The sequence below is a fragment of the Bubalus kerabau genome, chromosome 5 (assembly GCF_029407905.1).
Source record: "Bubalus kerabau isolate K-KA32 ecotype Philippines breed swamp buffalo chromosome 5, PCC_UOA_SB_1v2, whole genome shotgun sequence".
Lineage (NCBI taxonomy): Eukaryota > Metazoa > Chordata > Mammalia > Artiodactyla > Bovidae > Bubalus > Bubalus kerabau.
Window position 1 is genome coordinate 33364451 of NC_073628.1, and position 23426 is coordinate 33387876.

The 23426-nt window shown below is 40.2% G+C and overlaps 1 protein-coding gene across 1 annotated transcript in view; it reads right to left on the minus strand.

The window, feature by feature from the left end:
- The window catches only part of LOC129654212 (glycerophosphodiester phosphodiesterase domain-containing protein 4-like), a 100223-nt gene that overhangs the window by 70354 nt on the left and 6443 nt on the right, over positions 1-23426 (minus strand). The window contains exons 3-7 of the mRNA XM_055583740.1: positions 20049-20142; positions 15750-15809; positions 1851-1949; positions 1686-1779; positions 772-849 (exon numbers count right to left, since the gene is read on the minus strand). Of these exons, the coding sequence (XP_055439715.1) occupies positions 772-849; positions 1686-1779; positions 1851-1949; positions 15750-15809; positions 20049-20142 (425 nt within the window). The remainder of the gene's footprint in view (positions 1-771; positions 850-1685; positions 1780-1850; positions 1950-15749; positions 15810-20048; positions 20143-23426) is intronic.

Here is a 23426-nt window from a genome sequence, read left to right on the forward strand (position 1 = left end):
CACTGAAAAAGACCTTGTTACTGGGAAAGGATGAGGACAGGAGGAGATGGGGGAGACCAAGGATGAGATGGTTGGATGGCATCACCAATTCAATGGACATGAACTTGGGTGAACTCGAGGAGATGGTGACGGACAGGGAGGCCTGGCGTGCTACAGTCCATGAGGTCACAAAAAATCGGACATGACTTGGCAACTGAACAACAACAAAAACTTACAAATACAAATTAACAAGGGAATAAATTGTACAGGAGGCAGGAAGGAGAGGGAATGTTAAGGAGCAGCTTCTCAGAAAGAGGAGGAGTTTGATTGGTTCTGAGAAAGCTCTCAAGCCCTTAAAGATCAGCCTAAAATGCCCAGGTATTGATGGCAGAGAGGAATAGTGGAAGGGATACTAGTTGAAAGAAATCCAAATACAAAGCAGGCTTTACTCCTTTCTAATTTTGTGACTCAGACTTATTGTTTAACCTCTCTGGGTATTCATTTTCTTCATTCTGAAAAATGGAGCTATTCTACTACTAGTATTACCTCATGCAATTGATATGACACTATTGACTCATCATAGACCCTCAAAAAATAGTTGTATCTCTCTCTCTCCCCCACTCCTCTCTTAAACACATACACACATACACAAACACACAGACTAATCACAATACCTGTTATCACTGGCAATACCTCAACATTTACTATTTTATACCTTTGAGGATCTAACCTATTTGTACATTTTAAAATTACCATCCATGTCACTTTCAAATCTAGCTCTCCAGCTCTAACCTCTCAATTTCGTGAGCATACTACAGCATGTATTTCTTCTTCTTTCATTACTTGTAATCTGGTAACATCTCATTCTAGCTGAAATTCAGGAAATAAAAAAGAAAAGAGTTCATTATTGTCCCCTTAAAGTTCCTGCCCCCAGAAACATTTCCTAAAATTCACCAGACACATACACATACACACATACATAATGGCAACACTACCAATCCTGTTTTTCTCTTTCCTGCATCCTTGGACACGTCAGGAAGCAAGCACTCCTTGTTTAACCAGTAATAATAAAAAGAGATATAGACAGAAGCAGGTTCTCCTGGTTTCTCAGTAAGGGTGCTGAGAGTTAACTCCATTCTCAAAACAGCTTCATGTACAGCTCTGATTCTTATTTGCTTCCATGATATTAGGACAAAGAATGAAGAGGAAAGCAGTGGCAGGGGCAGATTTCTGCTTCTGTGGAAGTCCTCAGATGTGACAGAGACTCACCATGGACTGCTTTGAGGGACTAAGATGTATCCAGGGGATATCTGCACCTGGTTCTTGAGTTGAAAATAGTAATATCTGAATACAAACTAAAAGAACTATGACGTGTACCATCACTGGCCAAATAAAAATAAAACACCCTCTACCCTCCCTAAAACTACTCCAATCTATTCCCTCAAAGTTAATGAGAGAAAATACTAATTTTTCTAAAAGGAGAATGTCTCTTTAGAAGATGGACTGCTTAGCCTGGGAAATGCTATGACAGGATGTTATGACAGACCATGTAGGGTTGTGAGTTTGATCACAAGGAGCATGCTTGAGTAACAAGATAAATGAGTTTCAAAAAGATTCAGTGGTGTTTTGCTTGTTCTGCTGAGTAAAGTACAGAAGTTAAAGCCAGAGCTGGAAGAATCAAGGAAGGTTCCACCCACAGGACATACCTTCTCCTTCCAAATGGATCAAGTAGAAGGCCACAGGCCATGAAAGCAAAACCATCACAGATATGCTGCTCAGGTGTATGTAGGGAGCTAAGACCTGTGAGAAAATTGAAAAGTCAGCCTGAACTCATCTGGACAGACAGGGCTACAACTAAGTATGGTGCCTACCTGAAGTGACAGCCCGATGGTGAGCCACCTGTCTTTCCAGTAAGTTAATAAAATCCATAACAAAAGTGAGAAAAACGGAATCATTATCAGAACCAGGATCTGGGGAAACAAAAAGAATGTTCTGACTTCCATGCAGTAGGCTTTGATCATAACTGTCCTTGAGAAACGTATTTGTTCTCACAGTTTCAGTGACCTTATTCCTCATCTCCTTAATCTAACCACCCCTGAGACCCCCAGTACTACTTGGATTTAATCTTTTTGCTGCCAAGTCTAAGTTATGTAGCATGGCTGGAAAAAAATTATACAGCTATATGGTCTGATGTCTTTACTAATTAATTTTTTCCACCTCAGCTGGGTCTTCAATACTGCTTGGCATATCTCACCAAGTTTCAACAATGGCCATTTTAAATATTCAATACCACTTTAAGTGACTCAGTATAACCACAAGTCAACAGTATTTGCAATTGCTTTTTCAATATATGTTTTTCTCTAATAGACTATAAGCTTATGAAGTCAAGGACAATATTTGGGTAAGATCATATTCTCACTGCCTTTAAGAGACAGTCTCACTGCCTGACATAGTAATTATTCAGCAAATATCTGTTGGACAGATTTTATTTTTTTATATAAATTTATTTATTTTAATTGGAGGTTAATTACTTTACAATATTGTATTGGTTTTGTCATACATCAACATGAATCCGCCACAGGTATACACGTGTTCCCCATCCTGAAACCCACTCCCTCCTCCCTCCCCATCCCATCCCTCTGGGTCATCCCAGTGCACCAGCCCCAAGCATCCAGTATCATGCATCGAACCTGGACTGGCGACTAGTTTCATATATAATATTATACATGTTTCAATGCCATTCTCCCAAATCATCCCACCTCGCCCTCTCCCACAGAGTCCAAAAGACTGTTGTATACATCTGTATCTCTTTTGCTGTCTCGCATACAGGGTTATTGTTACCATCTTTCTTTCTTTCTTTCTTTCTTTTTTTTTTTTTTTTTGATATTTTAAACCAAGTTTAATACCACACTGAATAATCATAGGACTTAATATTAAATATTCTGATCTCTAATGCAGTTTCTTACTTTTCTACATGGCGACTTTTTTTAATTTAAATGTATTTATTTTAATTAGAGGCTAATTACTTTACAATATTGTATTGGTTTTGCCATGCATCAACATGAATCCTTCACGGGTGTACACGTGTTCCCAATCCTGAACCCCCCTCCCACCTCCCTCCCCATCCCATCCCTCTGGGTCATCCCAGTGCACCAGCCCCAAGCTTCCTGTATCCTGCATTGAACCTGGACTGGAGATTCATTTCTTATATGATATTATACATGTTTCAATGCCATTCTCCCAAATAATCCCCCCCTCCCTCTCCCACAGAGTCCAAAAGACTGTTCTATACATCTGTGTCTCTTTTGCTGTCTCACATACAGGGTTATGGTTACCAACTTTCTAAATTCCATATATAAGCATTAGTATACTGTATTGGTGTTTTTCTTTCTAGCTTACTTCACTCTGTATAATAGGCTCCAGTTTAATCCACCTCATTGGAACTGATTCAAATGTATTCTTTTTAATGTCTGCACAACAAAGGAAACTATAAGCAAGGTTTAAAGACAGCCTTCAGAATGGGAGAAAATAATAGCAAATGAAGCAACTGACAAACAACTAATCTCAAAAATATACAAGCAACTCCTACAGCTCAATTCCAGAAAAATAAACAACTCAATCAAAAAATGGGCCAAAGAACTAAATAGACATTTCTCCAAAGAAGACATACAGATGGCTAACAAACACATGAAAAGATGCTCAACATCACTCATTATCAGAGAAATGCAAATCAAAACCACAATGAGGTACCATTTCACACCAGTCGGAATGGCTGCAATCCAAAAGTCTATAAGCAATAAATGCTGGAGAGGGTGTGCAGAAAAGGGAACCCTCTTACACTGCTGGTGGGAATGTAAACTAGTACAGGCACTATGGAGAACAGTGTGGCGATTCCTTAAAATACTGGAAATAGAACTGCCTTAGGAGCTACTCCACGCCCCCACGCCTGAGGCCAGGGACGGCAGCAGGGAGGAGCAACCACACGCCCGAGGCCAGGGGCGGTGGCCGGGAGGACCAACCCCACATCCAAGGAGCCGTGGCTGCTCGGGCGCAGGAGGGCCTAAAGGAGCTATCCCACGTTGAAGGTCAGGAAGGGCGGCAGTGAGGAGATACCCCTCATCCAAGGTAAGGAGCAGCGGCTGCGCGTTGCTGGAACAGCCGTGAAAAGATACCCCACGCCCAGGGTAAGAGAAACCCAAGTAAGATGGTAGTTGTTGCAAGAGGGCATCAGAGGGCAGACACACTGAAACCATACTCACAGAAAACTAGCCAATCTAATCACACTAGGACCACAGCCTTGTCTAACTCAATGAAACTAAGCCATGCCCATGGGGCAACCCAAGACGGGCAGGTAATGGTGGAGAGATCTGACAGTATGTGGTCCACAAGAAGGGAATGGCAAGCCACTTCAGTATTCTTGCCTTGAGAACCCCATGAACAGTATGAAAAGGAAAATGATAGGATACTGAAAGAGGAACTCCCCAGGTCAGTAGGTGCCCAATATGCTACTGGAGAAGAGTGGAGAAATAATTCCAGAAAGAATGAAGGGATGGAGCCAAAGCAGAAACAATACCCAGCTGTGGATGTGACTGGTGATAGAAGCAAGGTCTGATGCTGTAAACAGGAATATTGCATAGGAACCTGGAATGTCAGGTCCATGAATCAAGGCAAATTGGAAGTGGTCAAACAAGAGATGGCAAGACTGAATGTCGACATTCTAGGAATCAGAGAACTAAAGTGGACTGGAATGGGTGAATTTAACTCAGATGACCATTATATCTACTACTGCAGGCAGGAATCCCTCAGAAGAAATGGAGTAGCCACCATGGTCAACAAAAGAGTCTGAAATGCAGTACTTGGATGCAATCTCAAAAACGACAGAATGATCTCTGTTCGTTTCCAAGGCAAACCATTCAATATCACAGTAATCCAAATCTATGCCCCAACAGTAATGCTGAAGAAGCTGAAGTTGAACAGTTCTATGAAGACCTACAAGATCTTTTAGAACTAGCACCCAAAAAAGATGTCCTTTTCATTATAGGGGACTGAAATGCAAAAGTAGGAAGTCAAGAAACACCTGGACTAACAGGCAAATTTGGCCTTGGAATACAGAATGAAGTAGGGCAAAGACTAATAGAGTTATGCCAAGAAAATGCACTGGTCATAGCAAACACCCTCTTCCAACACACAGGAGATGACTCCCCACATGGACATCACCAGATGGTCAATATTGAAGTCAGATTGATTATATTCTTTGCAGCCAAAGACGGAGAAGCTCTATACAGTCAGCAAAAACAAGACCAGGAGGTGACTGTGGCTCAGACCATGAACTCCTTATTGCCAAATTCAGACTTAAATTAAAGAAAGTAGGGAAAACCACTAGACCATTCAGGTATGACCTAAATCAAATCCCTTCTGATTATACAGTGGAAGTGAGAAATAGATTTAAGGGCCTAGATCTGATAGAGTGCCTGATGAACTATGGAATGGGGTTCGTGACAATGTACAGAAGACAGGGATCAAGACCATCCCCATGGAAAAGAAATGCAAAATGGCTGTCTGGGGAAGCCTTACAAATAGCTGTGAAAAGAAGAGAAATGAAAAGCAAAGGAGAAAAGGAAAGATATAAGCATCTGAATGCAGAGTTCCAAAGAATAGCAAGAAGAGATAATAAAGCCTTTTTCAGCAATCAATGCAAAGAAATAGAGGAAAACAACAGAATGGGAAAGACTAGAGATCTCTTCAAGAAAATTAGAGATACCAAGGGAACATTTCATGCAAAGATGGGCTCCATAAACGACAGAAATGGTATGGACCTCACAGAAGCAGAAGATATTAAGAAGAGGTGGCAAGAATACACAGAAGAACTATACAAAAAAGATCTGCACAACCCAGATAATCACGATGGTGTGATCCCTGACCTAGAGCCAGACATCCTGGAATGTGAAGTCAAGTGGGCCTTAGAAAGCAACACTACGAACAAAGCTAGTGGAGGTGATGGAATTCCAGTTAAGCTCTTTCAAATCCTGAAAGATGATGCTGTGAAAGTGCTGCATTCAATATGCCAGCAAATTTGGAAAACTCAGCAGTGGCCTCAGGACTGGAAAAGGTCAGTTTTCATTCCAATCCCAAAGAAAGGCAATGCCAAAGAATGCTCAAACTACCGCACAATTGCACTCATCTCACACGCTAGTAAAGTAATGCTCAAAATTCTCCAAGCCAGGCTTCAGCAGTATGTGAACCATGAACTTCCAGATGTTCAAGCTGGATTTATAAAAGGCAGAGGAACCAGAGATCAAATTCCCAACATCTGCTGCATCATGAAAAAAGCAAGAGAGTTCCAGAAAAACATCTATTTCTGCTTTATTGACTATGACAAAGCCTTTGACTGTGTGGCTCACAATAAACTGTGGAAAATTCCGAAAGATATGGGAATACCAGACCACCTGACCTGCCTCTTGAGAAATCTGTATGCAGGTCAGGAAGCAACAGTTAGAACTGGACATGGAACAACAGACTGGTTCCAAATAGGAAAAGGAGTACATCAAGGCTGTATGTTGTTACCCTGTTTATTTAACTTATATGCAGAGTACATCATGAGAAACGCTGGACTGGAAGAAACACAAGCTGGAATCAAGATTGCTGGGAGAAATATCAATAACCTCAGATATGCAGATGACACCACCCTTATGGCAGAAAGTGAAGAGGAACTCAAAAGCCTCTTGATGAAGGTGAAAGTGGAGAGTGAAAAAGTTGGCTTAAAACTCAACATTCAGAAAACGAGCATCCAGTCCCATCACTTCATGGGAAATAGATGGGGAAACAGTGGAAACAGTGTCAGACTTTATTTTTCTGGGCTGCAAAATCACTGCAGATGGTGATTGCAGCCATGAAATTAAAAGACGCTTACTCCTTGGAAGGAAAGTTATGACCAACCTAGATCGCATATTCAAAAGCAGAGACATTACTTGCCAATAAAGGTCTGTCTACTCAAGGCTATGGTTTTTCCTGTGGTCATGTATGGATGTGAGAGTTGGACTGTGAAGGAAGCTGAGGGCCGAAGAATTGATGCTTTTGAACTGTGGTGTTGGAGAAGACTCTTGAGAGTCCCTTGGACTGCAAGGAGATCCAACCAGTCCATTCTGAAGGAGATCAGCCCTGGGATTTCCTTGGAAGGAATGATGCTAAAGCTGAAATTCCAGTACTTTGGCCACCTCATGCGAAGAGTTGACTCATTGGAAAAGACTCTGATGCTGGGAGGGATTGGGGGCAGGAGGAGAAGGGGACAACAGAGGATGAGATGGCTGGGTGGCATCACTGACTCAATGGATGTGAGTCTGGGTGAACTCCGGGAGTTGGTGATGAACAGGGAGGCCTGGCGTGTTGGGATTCATGGGGTCACAAAGAGTCGGACATGACTGAGTGACTGAACTGAACTGAACTGCTGACCCAGAAATCCCACTGCTGGGCATACACACTGAGGAAACCAGAATTGAAAGAGACACATGTACCCCAGTGTTCATCACAGCACTGTTTATAATAGCCAGGACATGGAAGCAACCTAGATGTCCATCAGCTGATGAATGGATAAGAAAGCTGTGGTATATATACACAATGGAGTATTACTCAGCCATTAAAAAGAATACGGGGACAGATTTTAAAAATTTACTATTCATTTTATATTGAAAGAACACTGAAACCAAGAAGACACAATTTTAACTTGTTCCCCTTCAAATGTAGTTTCCCTACATCTGTGGTGCCCTCTAGAGACTTCTGTACCTATGAAAGCAACTGAATTCATGATCAAACCTCACAAAATAATTCCAGGCCTTGCTAACTTAAAAGGTTAATTTTCAAAATTCCAGCTGAGCTATTTCAAATCCTGAAAGATGATGTTGTTAAAGTGCTACAATCAATATGCCAGCAAATTTGGAAAACACAGCAGTGGCACAGGACTAGAAAAAGTCAGTTTTCATTCCAATCTCAAAAAAGGGCAATGCAAACGAATACTCAAACTACCGCACAACTGCACTCATTTCACATGCTAGCAAGGTAAAGCTCAAAATCCTTTTAGCTAGGCTTCAACAGTATGTGACCTGAGAACTTCCAGATGTACAAGCTGGATTTAGAAAAGGCAGAGGAAGCAGAGATCAAATTGCCAACATCTCTTGGATCATAGAAAAAGCAAGGGAATTCCAGAAAAACATCTACTTCTGCTTCATTGACTATGCTAAAGCCTTTGACTGTGTGGATTATAACTAACTGTGGAAAATTTTTAAAGAGATGGGAATACCAGACCACCTTACCTGCCTCCTGAGAAACCTGTATGCAGGTCGAGAAGCAGCAGTTAGAACTGGACATGGAACAACAGACTGGTTCCAAACTGGGAAAGGAGTACGTCAACACTGTATATTGTCACCCTGCTTATTTAACTTATGTGCAGAGTACATCATGCAAAATGCCAGGCTTGATGAAGCTCAAGCTGGAATCAAGGTTGCAGGGAGAAATATGAACAACCTCAGATACACAGATGACACAACTCTAATAGAAGAAAGCCGAGACAAACTATAGAGCCTCTTGAAGAGAGTGAAAGAGGAGATTGAAAAAGTAGGCTTAAAACTCAGCATTCAAAAAACTAACTTCTTGGCATCTGGTCCCATCACTTCATGCCAAATAGACGGGGTGGGGGGGGGGGGAAGGAAACAGTGACAGACTTTACTTTCTTGGGCTCCAAAATTACTGCAGATGGTGACTGCAGCCACCAAATCAAAAGACACTTGCTCCTCGGAAGGAAAGCTATGACAAACCTATAAAAAGCAGAGGCATCACTTTGTTGACAAAGGTCTGTCTAGCTAAAGCTATGGTTTTTCCAGTAGTCATATATGGATATGAGAGTTGGACCATAAACAAGGCTGAGGACCAAGTATTGATGCTTTTCAACTGTGGTGCTGGAAAGGACTCCTGAGAGCCCCTTGAACAGCAAGGAAATCAAACCAGTCAATCCTCAAGGAAATCAACCCTGAATATTCTTTGGAAGGACTGATGCCAAAGCTGAAGGTCCGATACTTTGGTCACCTGATACAAAGAGTCAACTCATTGGAAAATACTCTGATGCTGGGAAAGATTGAGGTCAGAGGAGAATTTGGCCACAGAGGATGAGATTGTTGGATGGCATAACTGACTCAATCAAGATGAGTTTGAGCAAATTGTGGGAGATAGTAAAAGACAGGGAAGCCTGGTGTGTGGCAGTCCATGGGGTTGCAACTGAACAACAACAAAGGAAGAAATATTTCAATTTTAACCAACTCTTCCTGAGAATAAGAGGGAATTCTCTCTAACTTGTTTTTTGAAGCTAACAAAAACATTGGTACTCAAACTGAACAAGACAATTACAGGGAAAATAACCTATAGTCCAATCTCTTCTATACAAAAACACAAACAGATGTGAAAATCTGAAAAAAAAAAAAAAAAAAAAAAAAACACTGTTAGCAGACCAAATGCCTCATAACACAAACATTTAATAGACAAATCAGACTCACATGAATCTCATGTGATTCTGTGATCTTACTCAACACCAAGCTTTACTATGATTTAAGGCAACTGACAATTATAAGGTACAAACAGTTTCTTTTGGATAAATCTGACTTTCAAAAGCAGCTATGCATGAAAAAGTCTTTCCTTTCCTGTATTAGGATACATGCTCTGGTATGGGACTTAAAGTGTGAGGAGTGTTTTGAGCAAAGTATGAGAAAACATTTTTCTACAGAAGAAGTCTTTTGCATTATGGTGCATCCTTTTCTTGGGCTTCCCCGATGGCTCAGAAGTTAAAGCATCTGCCTGAAATGTGCATCCTTTTCTTATATATTCCATTAACTATACAACTCCAGCCAGCCATGTCTCTCACCCTATAAATCTATAACTTCCAGGTTTATTTATTATAAGCAACCTAGATATACAGATTAGAAGCTGCTAGAAATTTTCATAGATAAGGACTCACCATTATCTTTTGGCTAATTAAAATCTTCAGTACATTTATAAGATGGTTGGGTTATTTGCTATTTAAAAAGTTTTGATTGAGGTCATTCATTGCTCTCTGAGCATGCCTAGGTGGAAGACAACACACTATAGACCTGGTGTTCTTTCCATCTAGGTTTGTTCTTTGCACATTGAAACTCCAAGCCCTAAAGAAATTCCCTTGCCAGGGAGATTTGAAAGCCAAGGGTTTAAAGGCCCAACCAAGTTAGTCATCTTCGAAGAGTATTCCAACTCTTCTAATACCCAGCTCCACCACTTCTCATTGGCTATGGATTCATAACTGGAATTAGATCACAGAATACCTTGAGAGATGAAGGCTTCATTAAATATATTGATCAAAAAACCCTTTGTGTGGTAATGAATTCTTGAGGTGCTCACTATACAAGGAGAAAGGAACATAATATTAAATCAGGCTGAATTATTTGATACAGGCTTCCCTTGTGGCTCAGCTGGTAAAGAATCCATCTGCAATGCAGGAGACCTGGGTTCGATCCCTGGGTTAGGAAGATCCCCTGGAGAAGGGAAAGGCTACCCACTCCAGTATTCTAGCCTAGAAAAATCCATGGGCTATACATATACAGTCCACAGGGTTGCAAAGAGTCAAGCACGACTGAGCAACTTCCACTCACTGTGCAGTAACCAGCAATTCTAAGTTCAATATATAAAGTGTGTGTATATATATATAGTTATATATTATTGTGTATATATTATAGTTATATATAAGATCAATATATAAGTACCCAGGTATTATTCATCTCTAATTGTTTATTTGAAAACTTCACTCAATAGTAACCCATGTTTAATAAACTGGGATGCCAGCAATTTCTCTGTATTGTATGAAAGAAAGAAAACTTAATGCAGCACAGTGGATGAGAATCTGCCTACCAATGCAGGGGTACATGGGTTCAACGCTTCATCCAGAAAGATTCCACATGTCACAGAGCAACTAAGTTCATGTGCCACAACTAATAAATCAGTGTTCTAGAGCCAGTGAGCCACAACTACTAACCAATGCTCTATAGCCCATAAGCCACAAGTTCAGAGTCCATGTGGTGCAACTACTTAAGCCTATGTGCCTAGAGTCTGTGCTCCACAAAAACAGAAGCCACTCTCAATGAGAAGTCTGTGTACAACAACGAAGAGTAGCCCCTGCTTGCCACAACTAGATAAAGCCAGTGTACAGCAAATAAGACTCACTGGAGCCAAAAATAATAAATAAAGAAAATTAAATTTATTTTTGTCTTTGTGCCAGTACCATACTGTCTTGATGACTGTGGCTTTGTAGTAGAGCCTGAAGTCAGGCAGGCTGATTCCTCCAGTTCCATTCTTCTTTTTCAAGATTGCTTTGGCTATTCAAGGCTTTTTTGTATTTCCATACAAATTGTGAAATTATTTGTTCTAGTTCTCTGAAAAATACTGTTGGTAGCTTGATAGGGATTCCATTGAATCTATAGATTGCTTTGGGTATTATACTCATTTTCACTATATTGATTCTTCCAGTGCATGAACATGGTATATTTCTCCATCTATTTGTGTCCTCTTTGATTTTTTCACCAGTGTTCTATAGTTTTCTATATATAGGTCTTTTGTTTCTTTAGGTAGATATATTCCTAAGTATTTTATTATTTTTGTTGCAATGGTGAATGGAATTGTTTCCTTAATTTCTCTTTCTGTTTTCTCATTGTTAGTATATAGGAATGCAAGGGGTTTCTGTGTGTTAATTTTATATCCTGCAACTTTACTATATTCATTGGTTAGCTCTAGTAATTTTCTGGTGGAGTCTTCAGGGTTTTCTATGTAGAGGATCATGTCATCCGCAAACAGTGAGAGTTTTACTTCTTCTTTTCCAATCTGGATTATTTTTATTTCTTTTTCTGCTCTGATCGCTATGGCCAAAACTTCCAAAACTGTGTTCAATAGTAGTGGTGAGAGTGGGCACCCTTGTCTTGTTCCTGACATTAGGGGAAATGCTTTCAATTTTTCACCATTGAGGATAATGTTTGCTGTGGGTTTGTCATATATAGCTTTTATTATGTTTGGGTATGTTCCTTCTATTTCTGCTTTCTGGAGGGTTTTTATCATAAATGGATGTTGAATTTTGTCAAAGGCTTCTCTGCATCTACTGAGATAATCATATGGTGAGATAATCATATGGTTTTTATCTTTCAATTTGTTAATGTGGTGTAAATTAAAAAAAAAATTTTTAACATTGTTCCCTTTTAAAAAAAGTATGGAAGAAAAAAACCAATAATTTATTGACAAAAGGTTATCGTTGTTGATGTTACTCAGTCACTAAGTCATGTCCAAAACTTTGCAACCCCATGGAATGCAGCACACCAGACTTGTCTCTATCCTTCTCTATCTCGAGGAGTTTGTTCAAACTCACGTCCATTGAGTCAGTGATGCCATCCAACCATCTCATCCTCTGCTGCCACCCTCTCTGTATGCCTTTAATAGTTCCCAGTATAAGGGTCATTTCCAAAGAGTCAGCTCTTCATATCAGGTGGCCAAAATATGGAGCTTCAGGTTAACTATCAGTCCTTCCAAAGAATATTCAGGGTTGATTTCTTGGGATTGACTGGTTTGCTCTCCGTGCTGTCCAAGAGACTCCCGAGTCTTCTCCAACACCACAATTCAAAGGCATCAATTCTTCAGAGCTCAGCTTTGTTTATGGTCCAACTCTCACATCCATATATGACTACTGGAAAAACCATCAGATCAGATCAGATCAGCCGCTCAGTCGTGTCCGACTCTTTGCAACCCCATGAATCACAGCATGCCAGGCCTCCCTGTCCATCACCAACTCCCGGAGTTCACTCAGACTCATGTCCATCGAGTCAGTGATGCCATCCAGCCATCTCATCCTCTGTCGTCCCCTTCTCCTCTTGCCCCCAATCCCTCTCAGCATCAGAGTCTTTTCCAATGAGTCAAGTCTTCGCATGAGGTGGCCAAAGTACTGGAGTTTCAGCTTTAGCATCATTCCTTCCAAAGAAATCCCAGGGCTGATCTCCTTTAGAATGGACTGGTTGGATCTCCTTGCAGTCCAAGGGACTCTCAAGAGTCTTCTCCAACACCACAGTTCAAAAGCATCAATTCTTCGGCCCTCAGCCTTCTTCACAGTCCAACTCTCACATCCATACCTGACCACAGGAAAAACATTGCCTTAACTAGACGAACCTTTGTTGGCAAAGTAATGTCTCTGCTTTTGAATGTGCTATCTAGGTTGGTCATAACTTTCCTTCCAAGGAGTAAGCGTCTTTTAATTTCATGGCTGCAGTCACCATCTGCAGTGATTTTGCAGCCCAGAAAAATAAAGTCTGACACTGTTTCCACTGTTTCCTCATCTATCTGCCATGAAGTGATGGGACCAGATGCCATGTCTTCGTTTTCTGAATGTTGAGCGTTAAGCCAACTTTTTCACTCTCCACTTTCACCTTCATCAAGAGGCTTTTGAGTTCCTCTTTACTTTCTGCCATAAGGGTGGTGTCATCTGCATATCTGAGGTTATTGGTATTTCTCCCGGCAATCTTGATTCCAGCTTGTGTTTCTTCCAGTCCAGCATTTCTCATGATGTACTCTGCATATAAGTTAAATAAACAGGGTGACAATATACAGCCTTCACGTACTCCTTTTCCTATTTGGAACCAGTTTGTTGTTCCATAGCTTTGACTATATGGACCTTAGTCAGCAAAGTGATACCTCTGCTTTTTAACATGCTGTCTAGGTTTGTCATAGCTTTCCTTCCAAGGAGCAAGCATCTTTTAATTTTGTGGCTGCAGTCACCATCCACAGTGATTTTGGAGCCCAAGAAAATAAAATCTGCCTGTTTCCACTGTTTCCCCATCTATTTGCCATGCAGTGATGGGACCAGAAGCCATGTTCTTCATTTTTTGAATGTTGAGTTTTAAGCCAGGTTTTTCACTCTCTTTTGCCTTCATCAAGAAGCTCTTTAGTTCCTCTTCACTTTTTATCATTGAAGTGATATCATCTGCATATCTGAGGTTGTTGATATTTCTCCCAGCAATCTTGATTTCAGCTTGATTCACCCAGCCCAGCATTTTGCATTATGTACTTTGCATATAAGTTAAATAAGCAAGGTGACAATATACAGTCTTGATGTACTCCTTTCCCAATTTTGAACCAGTCTGTTGTTCCACTTCCAGTTATAACTGTTGCTTCTTGACCTGCACTCAGGTTTCTCAGGGGTCAGATAAGGTGGTCTAGTATTCCCATCTCTTCCACTTCATTGACTATGGCACAGCCTTTGACTGTATGGATTACAACAAACTGAGAATAATTCTTAAAGAGAAAATGTTGTTGGAATGCTATCACCTATGGTCAGCTAACCCACTCCATATTGTGCCCTACAGGCGGTCTCAGAGGACACTGAGAAACACATTGGTGAGTAGAGTGTCAGCATCCTTGAAAAGCACCATAGCGGCCATGCTTTATGCCTGGATAAAGGTGAGAGATGCTGCCACAAAAACTGGCTTCCTGAGTTCAAAGGCAATGATGAGATTCTGCTGTGGCAGAGGCCAAGTAGCAGCGCTCACTGCCAGAGGCAAGGTAAGCATGGTTTCTGGAATAGTAATCAGAATGGTTTAACCCACAGGGACCCTTTGTAGCAACAAATTGCTCATGATATCCAAACTCCAAAACCTATGGGAATGTCAGTAACACCTATATGTTCATCCTTCAATTTCCTCTTTCCCTGCATGATCTTATTACTTCAATTTCCATTCTTTCTAACTCTTAAATGTATACTTTCAATTCATACTTTCCTTTTGAGTAAGAGGAAATTTAAGGGGACCACTCAGGGGGTTTGACATGTTTCTGGATTTGAGGAAATACAAGGAAAACCATGCCTGAAAAAGTCTATAAATACCAAGAGGCTGTGCTGGAGATGCTCAAGCCCATAGCAAAACAAGACAAGGGAGGCAATGATGGAAAAGAGCTGCATGTCTTCAGATGCTGGGTCAGTAATGTCTGTCTCCTCAAAACAAAAACAGATCCTTTGTACTTTCTTGTGTATTTTTAAAGGGCTCCAAACTCAGGGAGAATAAAAAGGACATCAGCAGAGAAATTTTAGAGGGTACAGGAATACAGGCATTGAATCCACCTAGAGTTGCAGTCAAGATCTCAGCAGAAGGGTCTCTGAAAACACACATGGAAAAATCCATGCGGTAAAGAGCCAAAAATTTCGATTTCTTGGTCCTAATGGAACCAAACCCTCCCTGTGGGACTGTGTTCTTTACCCTATCTCTCCTTTCCCTGAGCCTTACTCTGGAAGAAAGGTAAAAGGACAATCATGTTCTCTTTACCACTGTTGGTTTCCAGGCCTGGGTCATGTGAAATAGAGTAATAGAAATGTCTCATAAAGTTGGAATTCATTACAATGAACTGAAATATTTAATAATTGAAATGGAATGCCCTTGTAACTATGAAGGACTGGGAAATTAATGGAGCTTGCTCAAGATTTTATGGGGATGGGAATAACAAACACACATAGTAAGTTTAACACAGAGTAGTGAGAAAAAATAAAGTTTGGGTTCATCATGGTCAGTAAGCCAGTTCCACCTGTTAGAAACTGAATCATTTCAGTTGAAATAGTGTAAGCAGATTTCTTTTTTCTAAAGGAGACAAAGAAAGTGAAGCTCTGTATTAAATACTTAGTGCCAAAGAGGCACATTTAGTGCTGGTCTCAGGTCTCCTATTTGAAGATTCAGATGTCCTACCTTATGATACCAGTGCAGGTACAGTCGCTGTTTTTCCCAACACAACAAAAATCCAAGTATCTGAAACAACAACAACAAAAAAAGAGGAGAATAATTTGAAATGAAATCACCATGATGGTACCCAAAACACTGTTGTCAACAGCATTACATTCACTTCTCGCTACACCTGCCCTTTTCAGCATCAAGGGTTTGTCACACTATTCCTCTGCCTAAAAAGCTCTCCCTTTCCATGCCACCAACCCTTCAAACAGTGCTCCATGTGACCTCCTACTTGTAACTTTCACCAGCAACCCAGAGAGAGTTTATTATCTTCTCTGCAAATTTGTAACAATCACCACACTGATATTCTTTCAGAGTTCCTACCAACTTCTTTTCCCTGTGATGGAGCTTATTCCTAGTATTATGCAGAACTAGTAATAAGAGTGAGGGGCCAGCTCTTTGATAGTCTCATTGAATTTCCTTAAATTTTGCTTCCTCTTCTCATCTAATCAAGTTTCTCCTATAAATGTGCCAACAATAAAATAATAATAATACTGAAATGTTAAAAAAAAAAAAGCTCTTCTTTGAGGAACCAGTGCCATTGTTACAATTGTTAACCACAGTTGTTAACATTGGTATTAGTCAATAAATCTTAATTAGATTTGAATCCAAGTCTATGCAATCATCAAGTCAGTGTGCAGATGGAGACTGAAAACTGGACTCTTTAGATGCCAAGGATATTAAAGAGAGTTTGAGTGCATAAGGCACTCACCTTTTTATCAAAATAATTTTATGGATATGATTTTATTTGTACTTTACCAATGTACAATACAGGCGAGCTGGTTGATCTGTGGAGTATGGTTCTTGCCTCCAGCACAAGAGGTCCTGAGTTTAGGTCCCAGACAAGACCTTGGGCTTCCCTAGTGGCGCAGACAGTAAAGAAGCTGCCTGCAATGTGGGAGACATGGGTTCAATCCCTGGGTTGAGAAGAGGCCCTGGAGGAGGGCGAGGCAATACACTCCAGTATTCTTGCCTGGAGAATCCCAATGGACAGAGGTGCCTGGAGAGCTACAGTCCATGGGGTTGCAAAGAGTTGAACATGACTAAAGAACTAACACTTTCACTTGTAGGCCCTATAAAATACCACTTTATTAAATATTATTATCACTCTCAATTGAAAGAAAAGAAACTGAGAATTAGAAGAGTTATGTGACTTGGTTAAGGTTACAAATAACTGAAAGATAAAGAAATAGAAACCTGGTATCCTCTGTTGCTACCACTATATCCAAAAAGAGGTAGGATAGAGTAGAAGCTTGTTAAAATACATAGCTTACTAGACACTGCAAGTCCATCTTAGAAGTTACCTATACCATTTTATGTTTATTGTGTATGAGTGAAGTATAGTTTGGTGGACCCAAGCACATCATTCATCCACATCTTCCTCATTAAAAAGTTTCTTACTAATCTCTGTCTACTTACATCCTCCATACAATGACTTTGAGAATGATTATCCTAACTAGAAATCTGATTTATGCTAAATGTCTTGGCCTATTTTTCAGGCCTTCCAAAATCTTTGAAAATCCTATCGCTTTATCCATATTCCACATTATTCTTCATTACACCTTATATGTTAACAGTACTGATTCTTCTGGAGAAGGAAATGGCAACCTACTCCAGTATTATTGCCTGGAGAACCCGATGGACAAAGGAGCCTGGCAGGCTACAGTCCATGGGGTTGCCAGAGTCAAACACAACTTAGCGACTAAACCACCACCATCACTGATTCCTCCATCTTATCTAGTCAAACTATGTATATCTGTCTTCCTGACTTTGTCATGATACCCCCATGTTCTGGAACTTTTTTCCTCCATCCCCGTAAACACCTCTAAATCTAACATCTCTTCAAGATCCCCCTCCTGTGCCACCTCTTCCAAGAAGCCTCACTTAATCTTCCTGGCTGGAAGTTAACTCTTCCTTCTCAGTACCCAGGTAGAACTTTATTTAGGACCCTCTAATGGCAAAGCCTTTGACTGTATGGATCACATAAACTGTGGAAAATTCTGAAAGAGATGGGAATACCAGACCACCTGACTTGCCTCTTGAGAAACCTATATGCAGTTCAGGAAGCAACAGTTAGAACTGGACATGGAACAACAGACTGGTTCCAAATAGGAAAAGGAGTACGTCAAGGTTGTATATTGTCACCCTGCTTATTTAACTTACATGCAGAGTATATCATGAGAAACGCTGCGCCAGAAGAAGCACAAGCTGGAATCAAGATTGCCGAGAGAAATATCAATAACCTCAGATATGCAGATGACACCACCCTTATGGCAGAAAGTGAAGAGGAACTAAAAAGCCTCTTGATGAAAGTGAAAGAGGAGAGTGAAAAAGTTGGCTTAAAGCTCAACATTCAGAAAATGAAGATCATGGCATCTGGTCCCATCACTTCATGGCAGATAGATGGGGAAACAGTTGAAACAGTGTCAGACTTGATTTTTTTAGGGCTCCAAAATCACTTCAGATGGTGATTGCAGCCATGAAATTAAAAGATGCTTACTCCTTGGAAGGAAAGCTATGAGTAACCTAGATAGCATATTGAAAAGCAGAGACATTACTTTGCCAACAAAGGTCTGTCTAGTCAAGGTTATGGTTTTTCCAGTGGTCATGTATGGATGTGAGAGTTGGACTGTGAAGAAGGCTGAGCGCCGAAGAATTGATGCTTTTGAACTGTGGTGTTGGAGAAGACTCTTGAGAGTCCCTTGGACTGCAAGGAGATCCAACCAGTCCATCTTAAAGGAGATCAGTCCTGGGTGTTCATTGGAAGGACTGATGCTGAAGCTGAAACTCCAATACTTTGGCCACCTCATGTGAAGAGTTGACTCATTGGAAAAGACCCTGATGCTGGGAGGGATTAGGGGCAGAAGGAAAAGGGGACGACAAAGGATGAGATGGCTGGATGGCATCACCGACTTGATGGACATGAGTCTGAGTGAACTCCGGGAGTTGGTGATGGACAGGGAGGCCTGGCGTGCTATGATTCATGGGGTTGCAAAGAGTCGGACACAACTGAGCGACTGAACTGAACTGAACTGAATGACAATTATAATGCTCTTTGTTACTTACTTTTGTCTATGTCCTGCTGCTGCTGCTGCTGCTAAGTCACTTCAGTCGTGTCTGACTCTGTGCGAAGCCATAGACGGTAGCCCACCAGGCTCCCCCATCCCTGGGATTCTCCAGGCAAGAACACTGGAGTGGGTTGCCATTTCCTTCTCCAATGCATGAAAGTGAAAAGTAAAAGTGAAGTCGCTCAGTCGTGTCCAACCCTCAGCGACCCCACGGACTGCAGCCTACCAGGCTCCTCCACCCATGGGATTTTCCAAGCAAGAGTACTGGAGTGGTGTCTATGTCCTAGTTCCCTGCTAGATTCTATACTCATTGAATTAAGGACAACTGTAACTTTATTTCTCAAACTTATCTCTGAAGTGCCCTGTATGAAAACAGAAACCAAACGTTTTTGATCTCTGTAACCTAAGTACTTATCACTCATATAATATATTTTGCTGAAAGAAAAATTAATGCAAATGTCAACTCTTGTGCGAGTTGGGTTCTTTAGTGTCAGAGAGGAAATCAGTGGAGACAAGAAATTATGAAACCAGAGAAAGATATACATGTCCTATGTGTAAGTGGGCACTGAAAAACTCTAGTTACCTAAAAGTTAGTCTCCCATAAGCTTTCCAGTTCTGAAGACGCCTCTGCTGCCTGGCCTACATTTCTCACATTACATGACACTACTCTATCTGGTGTGAATTTTCCACACTACACAACACTACTATGTCAGGAAACAGGCAGGGTCTCTATTACCTAAATACATTTGCTAAAATGTAATTTGCACCAGATTAGGGGATTAGCATTTGAAGAGCAGAACAGGTTTAACTCACTAGATAATTTGTAAGGTCCAGAAAGATCCTCAAGAAATGGGCTATGAAATGAGTAGTCCAATGAATAAGTGTATTGCCATGTGAAGATGCAGGTGTCTAAAATGACAACATTGAATGAATCAGAAAATAAGCCATGAAACACAGGAAGAGAAAAAGGATGTTCTGCCGCCCTTTCAAAGGATCAAAGTGAAAAGACACACCCTCTAACAGCACAAGCCTTTTTACCCCTCTATCCCTCCTGCCTAATGGCTGATGAAAACCCAGACTCTGCAAAGAGTGATCTGAGGGCTCCCAGCACCAATTGGGAACCATACCACAGACAGAGCACCTCATAAGACTACTCAGGAAGGGAGGGGGGAAAATGGGAAACATTACTCACCAGTAGCAATGTTGTGTAGGCAGCCAGGATCCCAAGGAAACTCAGCAAGACAATGGACCAAAAGAACCAGACTCCTGTACCTAGGAAAACAACCCTGCAAAAATGTGTTTCAATTTCTAAAATAAAGAAGTTAGTAGTACCTCTGCCAAGGATAGGGGATAAGACTGGACTAGATGAGGCATAAGAAAACAGGGGAATAAGAAGAGGAGCAATTTGGGAACAGTTACCCTTTGCAGGTATTTAGTTGAGAAGTTTTAATTTTGCTCTACAATCAGGTACATTAATATTATTCTGTACAACTTGTATGCTTTTTAAAGTTATTTAGAATAAAGACTCAAAAAATATATATACTCTTTAAAAAAACAATAAAATGCAGAAATTATGGAATATCAAAAGAGAAAAAGTCATCCATAAGTTCACTGCCTTCATATAGCTAATACATGCCAATTTTGCAGATTCCTTGTCCTTATAAATATGTTCTCTTACATAATAGCAAGCTACTATATTAACATCTATATCTTGTGTAAGAGATTTATAGTCCTCCTTGTTACTAAAGTAGTTTATAAGTTAAAATTGCTAATAAACTGATTTAAGTTAAACAATGTTATAATTACTCTAAATATTATATGTCACAGAATTTAGATTTTTCATTTCAAGATAACAGAAATTATTTCCTCTCCTTATGAGACCTAGAGAAATTATGTTTTAATGATATAAAATATAGATTATTGAACATATTACTACATTAAATATAAGAAAAAATTCTCTTTGGTCAGGGGTTAGAAGACATGCCAAGAGAAAAAGTTAGACAAGCAGTCAACCTAGCAAGGCTGATCCCAGATCAAGACACTGGGAAGAGTATCCTGTAAAATATGATCTCACAGCCAGGAATCAGAAAATGTGTAAGTGATGTTACCAAATTAACCTAATAATGCCAACTAATACAATAACTTGCACAAAAATATAATTAAGATAACAATCAGAAAAGAACAATAAAAAATATATTCAAGATCTTCAGAGAGATAAAGGACTCATATCCATATAACAAGAATAGAATGTTTATATACAAGCAGAGTAATAATCAAAAAATGAAATACAGGGGAAAAAAAACATGTAGGATAGACATAAAGCAGTCTAAAGACAGCCAAAGAATTAATTACATGACTTATCCAGCAGCAATATTGACTTTATATTCCAAATGAGAAAGAAAAGTTTGGTTTTGCCTTCAATAGTACCTCTATATTTTCTAATAATTTCTCTAGCCACATTATTTTCTCCCCTCATCAACATAATGGCCTTCTTATCTATTTTCATTCACATGTAAATATTTAATATTAGGTCATTTCCAAATTCTCCCACCAAACAGGTGAAGGTCCCATCTACCTGCTGAGTACTGCTGGCAAAGGAAAAATTGTGGGAGACCTGCAATGTGGGAGACCTGGGTTCGATCCCTGGGTTGAGAAGATCCCCTGGAGGAGGGCATGGCAACCCACTTCAATATTCTTGCCTGGAGGATCCCATGGACAGAGGAGCCTGGCGGGCTAGAGTTCATGGGGTCACAAAGAGTTGGACTGAGCGACAAAACACAGAGACCTATTAAAAAGAGAACCAATTAAGAATTCTACAAAGGAAAATACAGCAACAAAAATTAAGAATGCAGTAAACAAATTTAATATCAGGTAAAACACAGCCAAAATAATTTGTTTAGCAAAAAACCAAGTCAGGAGACAAATATCAAGAAGGAAACAGAGACACACAAAAAACATGAAAAGTACAGAAGAAAGAATATGACACTTATGGGAAGAAGAGAAAAGGCCTAACACACATGAAACTAACGTTTCAAAAGGAGAAGCAGTTGAAAATGGGATGAAGGCTTTGCTGGTGGCTCAGTGGTAAAGATCCACCTGCCAATGCAGAAGACACGGGTTCAACACTTTATCCAGGAAGATCCCACAGGCGATGGGGCAGCTAAGCCCATGAGCCACACTACTGAGCCCACATGCTGCAACTATTAAAACCCACACATCCTAGAGTCTATGTTCCACAATAAGAGAAGCACTACAATGAGAAGTCTGTGCACTGAAACTACTGTGAGTAGCCCCTGCTCATCACAACTAGAAAAAAGCCCACATGCAGCAACAAAGACTCAACAAAGCCAAAAATAAATAAGCAGATACTTTAAAAATAGTTTAAAAAGAAAAATGAAAGATAAAGCCTGCTGCTGCTAAGTTGCCTCAGTCATGTCCAACTCTGTGCGACCCCATAGACGGCAGCCTACCAGGCTCCCCTGTCCTTAGGATTCTCCAGGCAAGAACACTGGAGTGGGTTGCCATTTCCTTCTCCAATGCATGAAAGTGAAAACTGAAAGTGAAGGCGCTCAGTCGTGTCCAACTCTGTGCAACCCCATAGACGGCAGCCCACCAGGCTCCCCTGTCCATGGGATTTTCCAGGCAAGAGTACTGGAGTGGGGTGCCATTTCCTTCTCCAAGGTAAAGCCTAAGAATTTTCAAAATGATTAAAAATATTGGATTGTTCTGGGATGATTCAGAGAAGTATTCACTGTTGGGATTAGACCTTATGCTATCACAGAAAATGCTAGAAAAGGTTGTTACATATGCTCTGACAGTTGATCACTGGATGATGTTTATGCCTGTAATTTAAGTACTAATATATAAGATTAACTACTAGTCACACATCTTATTTTCAATGCCAGAGAAATGGGATAAGAAAAAATTCATATATATATATCCTTACATATCATATATGTTATATATGTTATATATATGTTATATATTTTATTCATATATATATATCATTTAAATACATATATATGTGTGTATATATACACACATACATCTGTAGGTTGTTGTTCAGTCTCTAAGTCATGTCCAGCTCTTGCAACCCCACAGACTGCAACATGCCAGGCCTCTCTATCCTTCACTATCTCCTGGAGTTTGCCCAAGTTCATGTCCATTGAGTTGGTGATGCCATCCAACCACCTCATCCTCTTGTCCCCCTCTTCTTCTGCCTTCAATCTTTCCCTGAATCAGGGTCTGGGAAATATATATATATATATATATACATATATATATATAATACATAATATATATCTTTGTCCTCTGGTGTCACTAGTGATGATGTTATGTTAGACTATAAGAGGAACATTTTCAATTAAGGTTACTATTCAGCTGCCTTTAAAGTAGAAAGATTATTCTGGATTATCAGATTGAATCCAGTGTAGTCACATGAGCTCTTAAAATAAGTAAAGAAGGCAGAAAAGGATGTCAGAGACATGAGAAAGGAGAAATCAGAGAAATCTGAAGCATGAGAAGGAGCTAAAACACCACTGTTAGATTTGAAGATAGAGAAGGTCACAAG